Source organism: Vanessa cardui, chromosome 24 (genome assembly GCF_905220365.1).
Source record: "Vanessa cardui chromosome 24, ilVanCard2.1, whole genome shotgun sequence".
Lineage (NCBI taxonomy): Eukaryota > Metazoa > Arthropoda > Insecta > Lepidoptera > Nymphalidae > Vanessa > Vanessa cardui.
In genome coordinates, this window is record NC_061146.1 from 3,933,454 (window position 1) to 3,942,847 (window position 9,394).

At 32.8% G+C, this 9,394-nt stretch overlaps 1 protein-coding gene across 1 annotated transcript; it reads right to left on the minus strand.

Annotated features, from left to right (window-relative positions):
- Positions 1-3,262: 3,262 nt before the first annotated feature.
- On the minus strand, positions 3,263-4,932 carry LOC124540230. The gene has a single exon (XM_047117696.1). It carries the CDS (start codon positions 4,766-4,768, stop codon positions 3,263-3,265), a length of 1,506 nt encoding a protein of 501 aa, XP_046973652.1. The 5' UTR covers positions 4,769-4,932.
- Between the last annotated feature and the right edge of the window lie 4,462 nt (positions 4,933-9,394).

Below are 9,394 nucleotides of genomic sequence, written 5' to 3' on the forward strand. Positions count from 1 at the left end.
TGTAAAGTAAGGCTTGTATTCAACTAATATTCCTTCGACAGATGCTTGTTTGGCCAGTTCGTCAACAATCTCATTTCCAGGAAGGCCAATATGAGCAGGTATCCACTGCAGGACTATGTTCTTATTATTATTTTTTAATTTAAGAATACAATTCATTATATTAAAGGCTATCGGTGTACCTCGATAAGTCGAGGTGCATCGAGCCAAATGCTGTAATGCACTTTTGGAATCAGACAATATTACAAAATCATTTGAGTCAATAGAATTAATATAAGACAGTGACTCCAAAATAGCTATCAGCTCTAAGTACATGATAGACATAATTTGATATTTAATTTTTAATCGAATGCTCTCTTTAGTCTGAAAATCAAAAAACGCCGCACCTACCCCCTGAGCATCTTTAGACCCATCTGTATAAATTTTATAAAATTTCCCATAAGTCGTAGATAAAAATCTTTCACATTTTTCAAGTATTTCCGACTGATGATACTTATGCTTAGGCTCATCTATATCGTCTATTTCAACTTTAATGTGCTGAGATAAATCCACATTGCTTACCCAAGTTTTAAAGGAAAATATTTCTAGCTCCTTGCTTCTATGAATTGAAATATTCTCGAGGCGACCGTGAACATAAACAAGAAGAGGCAATTTTTTATTTTGCCAATACTGGTTATTCTGACATAGTTTAAATAATTCAGTTAATATATTCATAGTTTTATTGTTTTTAATCGATTTACATTTTAACCAAAACTTTTCAGCTAAAAAACGTCTTCGAACAAATAATGGAGGTAAATTAAGTTCGCTTTGCATAACGTGGATAGGGGTGGATTTTATAAACCCGCCAATGAGACGCATACATACATTTTGAGATTTATCTAGTTTCTTTTGTTGAGCATTACTGCAATTATCATACAGAAAGCATGCATAATCCAATCGACTTCGTATGAGTGAAATATACAGATGTCTCAATAGAGATGGATGAATTCCCCAACCTGGTCCAACTAAGATTTTAAATGTGTTAGTATATTTCATAACTTTTTCATGAATTTCTTTGATATGTCTAGTCCATTTGAGAGATTTATCCAACCAAACTCCAAGATATTTTATATTGGGAACCACTTGCAACATATGATTATTTATTTTTACTTGAATCAATTCGGTCTTATGATATCTTTTGAATACACAAATTTTAGATTTAGCTGTAGAAATCTGAAGTCCCAATAGAGTCACCATGTCATTAAATTTATTTATAGAGTTTTGTAATTTAAGTTTAGCAATAGATACGTCGTTATTGGTAGTATACAGGACAAAGTCATCGGCATACTGACTAATGTTAACTTCTAATAGAGTTTTACAAATATCGGCTGTCGCTATATTAAATAAAAGAGGCGACAGTGGATCTCCTTGTGCTATACCACAACTCGAATATCTAGAAATATTTATATCGCCTAACTGAATAATTATTTTCCGGTCATTTAAGACATTCCACAAGTACGAGCATAAATTTAAGCCAACTCCCATCCGATCCATCATGCAAAGCAACGCTGTAATATCTAATTTGTTGTAGGCATTATCGATATCAACAAAACACGCAATAGTACACTGTTTTTTAGAAAATCCAATTAAAATATTGTTTACTAAATTTCCCAAATTGTTATATGTTGAATGTGCTTTTCTAAAACCGGTAGTATTATTTGAAATAAAGCGATTTTTCTCACAAAACCATTCTAGTCTATTACATAAAATTATGTGAAAAATTTTACAGACACAAGACATCATTGATATGGGTCTAAGTGAGGATAAGCTGTTAGGATCCCTACCAGGCTTAGGTATGGCTACCACTTTTACTTCTTTCCATTGATGAGGGACAAAGCCTGATCGGTAAAATTTGTTGAAAAGATCTAATAAAATTAATTTACCATTAATTGGTAGGTTTTGTATCATACTGTAGGAAATGTTATCATAGCCTGGAGTTGAATCCTTTCTTTGCATACTATGCATTAATTCAGCCAATGTTATAGCAGAATCTAAGTCTGAATTGTTAGACTTAAAAATGGGTTTATTCCACTTTACGAAGTCTGGGCATAGGCAGCGTAATACTTTATAAGTAGTATCTTTGTCAATATAAGTAGATGGAGACTTAATACCTCTTATCCAGCGCATTTTACGATGTGTTTCGTTTATAGATGTGGAGTGTGACAGGGACGAACAAAATTCATGCCAACTTAAATCCTTAGAAATTCGAAACTGGCTTTGTGCATGACGTATTCTGTCTTTTAACCTATTCAAGTTTAAAGGTGTGGGATTTCGTCTAAAAATGGATAGGGCCAAACGGCGTTCAGCCACAACTTTAGATAAATTGGAATGCCAAAAAGGCCTTGGAGTAAAATTTGAGGAAGGATTCTGATTTATATTAAAATTAGGAATATATAAATCTGCTGAGATATTCATATAATCAGTGAACATGTCGTACGCCCTTTGTAGATTGTCAGGTAAAGTGAAATTATAAAACATTTTGTTCAACAGATCTGTATATGAATCCCAATCAGCTTTCTTGAAATTTCGTTTTATTATGGGCTTTAGGGTAGATTCAAGATGAGTAGAAATTCTAATGATACAGTGATCACTACCCAAAGTCTCTTTTAAGACTTTATATTCAAATATTAGCGCAATATCGGCAGATGCAAATACAATGTCCGGAGAATATTGACAAACCACGCCCTGAACCAATTTAATACGTGTCGGTGTACAGTCGTTTAATGAAACAAATTGGGTATTAGTTAATGCATCAAAAATTTGAGTTCCCCTAATATCAGTTTTCCGAGACCAATTCGTATGGTGTGCGTTAAAATCACCAACAATAATTGTATTTTTATGAGCGATAGAAAATATTTGTTCCCAATCTTGAGTTCGTGTCGTGACGGATGGAGGACAATACACAGATATTAAATTTTTTATTTTTCCGCAATTGTATAGTTCAACACATAAAATTTGTATATTTGTATTGTTAATTCCCACACTCCTCTTCTTACCTTTAACTGATTTATGAAGTAGTACGGCAACTCCGCCAAAAGAATCGTCACGGTCACAACGGAATATAGTATAATCTTTAATATTTAAATAACTATCTGGTTCTAACCAGGTTTCACTAATAGAAGCAATGTGGACTTTCTCTTGTATTAATAAGTTATCAAATGTTAACAACTTTGGTCTAAGACTTTGCGCATTCCACTGGATAATATTTAAATTGATTTTTAAATTTTTACTCATTACATATATTTGAATTCAGAAATTCTAAAATCTTCGTTAGCACTGGCCATTCCGCAATATTTTCTACCACGATCAACATCAACCACTCAACGCAGCATTTGATAATATCCTGAACCTTTGATTTTAAAGATCCACGTTTCAAAAATATAATTTCTTTTAATCTCATTAAGAGCTCCCACAAAGTAACATCTCTAGTTGCTTTTTCAGATTTCTTATCCTTTCCATCCTCTGATATTGTATCAATATTCAGATCCGACAAATACTCTTCCGTATTTTCTTTGGCTGCCATTTTACCCTTACGGGTTCTAAGTGAAGTTGATTTATTCGTTGAATTCAAAACTTTATTCTTTTTTAATACGCTCGAATAAGAAGGAACATCCAAAGGTTCTTCAAAAGACCAAGAATTCGTATTCATAGAGTGTTCTACTGCAGGAAAATCTATTTTCGGAAATTTATCATCACCATTAAAAAAATTATTAATAGTATCAGGATTATCGTTTCTTTTTTCTTGAGGAGGTGGATCGGAAACATACATAGTACGAGCTTTCCTATAGGTAACGTTAAAATCAGACATAAGTTGTCGGATTTTTTTTTCTTTTGTGAAAATAGGGCAAGTTTTGTTTAACGCCATGTGTTGACCTCCACAGTTCACACATTTATAGTCCATTGTAGTGCAATTTTCGTGTTCCTCGCCACATTTAGGGCATACTATTTTATCAGTAGGACATCTTTTTGATGTGTGTCCAAATTTCCAACATTTAGAACATTGTGAAACTGGGAACACAAATGGTTCTACTTTAATTTTTAGACCATATACTGACACAAAGGGAGGTAAATAAGATTTTTTGAAGCACAAACGTACTGTCTCACTCGGGACCCATTTTCCATCTTCGTTAAGCCGTGAAAGTCGACGTACAGAAGTCAAAATTGCAGGGTCGGCGCAATCAATGTTGCTTAGAATCTCCTCCTCCGATAAATCACCGTCTACATTTTTAATAACGCCATAAGAGAAGTTAACTTCGAAAGCTTTCTGAAATTTCCATCCCTTTTCTATTAGTTCCTGACAATTTATTAACTTTAACATACAATTTTCAGTTTCACATTCTACTTTAATCTTATATGGAGATAAGTATTTTATTTTATTAATTTCTAGTATTTTTAGATTTTTGAATGTGCGTGCTAATTCAAATTGCTTGGGCAATTTATCGTTACATGAGATATATATTTCCATCTTTTCAGCCTTCATTTTTTTTTCTTTTCTTTTATTAACTGTTATCCACTCCTCCCCATTCTCACATTCTTCCTGTTCGTTATCCTTAGTCTCTTCTCTGTCGCGCTTACTCGCCCTTATTGGTTCACCTTCTTCCCTTCTTTTTAAGATGAAAACTTGATCTGCGATGTTTGTATCCTCTATATGTTCTTCATTCATACTACGATCCGATAAACTTAACTTGTCGCAGTCATCATTATTATTTAAAACTTCATTAGTAACATCCATCGTTAACGTAAACAAGTCGCATTATTGTTGACTTCGCTTATCGCAAAACCGGATCGGCGCTTAGGCCCGTAGCGGTTGTTGCTAATACGACGTAAACAAAAACACAATAGAACCGATGACAATTATTGAAATAATAAAGTGCACACAACTATCTCGCGCGAAGGTTTGTCTGCGACTCCACGTGACAAACGTTTAAAAAAAATGAATTTTTAATTATGGATTTTTGAATAAATTAAGTATTATTTTCAACTTTTATTGATAAATAACCATTTTTAAACTTATAATATACACTGATTACAATAATTGACACTTTATTTTTCGCATTGTCGAATAGCCTATTGCGATTTGCGGCCAAGACATCAAGGTCACTCAATACATATTCGCCGAATCGGTAAATAAATATAGATAAATCAAATCGCGGTGATAACTCTCAATTAATGAAAGTCATAACTGAACTCTTGAAGCTCCTATAGTTACGGGGCAATCTGGTCGTCATTTTGAATTTCAAACCACGAATGCTGTCACATGACTTTTATAAAGATAGAACTATATAATAAAAAAACGTTAACCAGAAAAGAAAAGTTATAGTGCCTTATATGAGGCAATACAGATAGAATAGCAATCGCGTAATGGAAAAGTGACGTAATAAGGAAGTTATATCACACTAAATTTTAATTATTGACATTTCTATTTGCAGTTTCGGAAAGTCTATTTGAAAAATGAATATTACCTACTCAATATTAGCCAATATTTTACTATAGTGTGAATAAACAGTCGTATAGGTTTTTTAAGGGTATTACTACTTATACCTACCTATTTGCCAGTGTGCAGACACAGGTCCTCTTAGATAAGGTCTAGGAAATTGTTTTATATTTCAACTATGACAGTATATAAATAACAAATGTATAGAATTTTTACTCGATATCATATCTTCTATTTACAAACGCCAGTTTGGACAAGGCTGGAGCAACACCAATGTTAGTCAGGCATTTTGTATGATATAAATCCTTTAAAAAATTTATATAGTTATTGTGTTATGAATTTCGAACATTGTAAAGTTTAAACAATCCACCAATAATCTTTGTCCAGAGAGCATGAATTCAATTTAATTATCGAATAGGAAATTCGCTGTTGTAAACGATCTTGATCCCATTGGTGGTTTCATTTTCAAACATGTAAAAACACTTGATTACAATTGGATAATATTTACAATATATAATTATGGCTTATACCTGGATTGGAGACATAGTCACGGCAGACGCTTGGCAATTGACAGCTACTTTCAATTCGTGTCTTATTCCTTTTCGCGTTGAGTAATATAGTGTCTCCAGTGGCAGTGTAAGGCGAGGACGATGTGGGCCGCCGCCCACGGCTTCGCAGTGAAAAGGGTCTCGCGTTCGAAATTTGAAAAAGTACAACATAACATTTTACAGTACTCTGATCCCAAGAACTGTAAAAAAAACAAGGGCCTCGCAAACTGTATCTTGTCCCACATTATGATTCGATCTTGCGCCGCCACTGACTGTCTCGTTACTTTTCCGTGTCCCATTTTATTAATGGGATATAATAGCATAGAGTTTTCCATCAATCACGTATTGTAAGACTATGGGAGGTTAGATGTATCCAATATGTCTTCACCTGGAAATGTGTAGTCTATGCCGCTGCACTCTGTAGCTCTAGTCAGTATATAGTATAAACAATAACAAGACTATGAACTTATTAGTACATTTTGTAGAACACTTTATATAAACACTTTTCGAATACATTGCACAATTCGTAATTCAGATTCACTGCGATTTCTCATGATATTGATTACTAACTTGTATTTTAAAATCATTTGGGCATCATGACTACTTATTGCAAATAAAAATTATTACAATATGTTTTATCTATGGGGAATGAACTATATTTTAATTTGATTAAAGAAATAATTGTAAATTAGAAAAAGCTAGATAGTTAATTGACTAAATTAAGCTATTTTTAAATACTATTAATCGATTATATGGCGAACAGTATAAGTAAGTTCTTAATCTTTGAATTATTTCATAAGTAGATGACGTTATTATTATTTTTAGTTTCTTTATGTTATGAACTATTATTAACTGTTTTTTTGTATTAGAATACAAATATAGTCACCATTCGCGATTTTATTATCTTTTTTTTTAATTATCTTATATATATAAAATATTTCTTATTAATATATAATAATTATAATTAGTATATAAATATAATGCATTTTGCTTTAAAACTGTTCTTATTGTGTTATTGGCACTTTCATTTTTGAAATGCGAAAAGTAGGTAAATACAAATATTTTATTGATTCAGAAAGTACTCTTAGTACTTGTTTTTAAAGGAATTGTACTATGTATATACACATGTCTATTTAGTCATTATATCAATTACTTAGCTATTGTGTATAGCTCTCAGTTTTAACTAACAGAAATTTTAATAAATTTTACTTAAAACAATAACTTCGTTCACTTTCAAATATAACTTCATTGATTCTATTTTGTTTTTAGACATGTTCATTTGAAAAAATAAAACTATGTCACATGTATTTTGGTTTCATTTTTGATTGTATATAATAACAACCCTTTAAGTCCCCACTGCTGCTCACTGCTCTCTTTATTTGTGGTTACGAATAAAATAGATTGTCATTTAGCACTGAACAAATGAAAATTCAGTGATGGTAGGTTTGAATCCACAAAACATTGTTAAAATTCTAGCGTTATAAACACAGCATCAGTAGTATTCAACGCATATTCTATAATCTTTAATATGCTGATTAATTATAATGCTCTCCAGCTTTCCAAACAATTCAGTACGTATTGTAAACACACAGATACTGCGTTGGCAAATTAATTACGCTACCACTATTGACCTTCTTATTAAAAATCGCTGAATATTTTGAAATATTGTAGGATTACATTTAGCGTGCTTGTGATAAGATTTTTAGTTAAACATTATCATATAAAATTAACGATGGAAACGCGTGTCCGGGTTTTCTACTTAATTTCATTTTGTGCCATTCGGCATAAACGGCACAGGACAAATCTTGGGATCCACTCCCTAATATCTCATCAGCATAAGACTCATGACTCAAGTTAGCCTTTTTATCAATTAGCTTATGTTTTGTTAATTCATATCTACTTAAATATGACTTTGCAGTCCTAGTTTGAGTTTCAATTTTAGCCTTAGACAAATATAAAGTTATTAGGTTAGGTAGGTTTTTCGGTCAGCACGACCCCATCTCTCAGCACGAAGTCCGGATATGCTGTTAGTTTTATATGTGACTTGAAACTGACTAAAATATATTTAAAAAAATGTATAAATATCAAGACTATGACATTACAGTAGCGCCGTACATATTTCGAAATAAATACATCATGAAAATTTAATGCAAAGGAAGTTATACGTTATCATCATAAATAACAGCAGCATGAATAAAAATATCGCTTCGTGTCATTTCAAACTATTGACAGACAGCCTGTAGCCACATTCTATACCACTTATATGCGATGTGTATTGAGCGGTTGGGCTACTAAACGGTCTAAACATATCGTAATCATTTCAACAATCTATATTAATAAGGCTATTACAAGCACTTTTGAATCGTCAATTAACAATTAAGTGTAGCTACCACCGCTTCGGAAAGTAGATTCAATCGAGAAGAACCGGCAAGAAAATCAGTAGTTACTCTTTTTCAACATTTAAAATATACAAAGTCATGTTAGTTAATATAATTATTTAAATTAATATATCCTGCGTGGAAGTCAACAGGTATAATTCCACGCTTTATTATCATCTACAAAGTCTTGTATCGAGTAATACACCTTTTTTACCAATGTATTTTTTATAAAGGATTTGAATTTACGAAACGGCAAAGTTAAAAATGTCTGCGGAGTTTTATTGTAAAAACGGATACCTTGCCCCAAGAAAGATTTATTGACTCTGCGGAGTCGGAAACTTGACGTTATAAGCTTATTCATAGGTACTTCTAGTGCATATACAATGATTATCACTGATTTTATCAAAGTGATCAATGTTACTGTGAATATAAATAAAATTATTGTAAATATATTGCGACGCAACAGTGAGTATTCCTACTTTGTTAAAAACATCCCGAAGAGAGTCTCAAGCTCTCTAGCTATAATTGTGAAAGTACCTCTGTCTGTCTGTCTGTCGCTGTTTCACGACCAACCACTGAACCGAATTCGATGAAATTTGATATGAAGCAAAGTTGAACTCCAAGAAAGGACGTGGGCTGCTTTTTTTTATAACACATGACAACAAACGCTGTAAACGCGACTTTAATTAAGGCATTTTTTATGTTCAATCACACATCACATTATGACATATCGGACAATTGCTATATATATACATATTCCTGTAAGGATATTTCAGTATAACATAATACTTACTACTACGCAAGTGGTAGTGCCACGCTGTATACCTTCGGGTTACAGCCGAATGGGCCGGCACGCCCGGGGAAGTACCACTCTCTCACTTAAAATCGGCGTAAAGTGGTAGTTATGCTACCGCGTTTCGTCCGGTAAGTGAGAGTTCCGGAGGCCCAATCCCCCTCCCCCCCAAAACTTGATGGTTGTGCAGAATTCGGTTAAATTA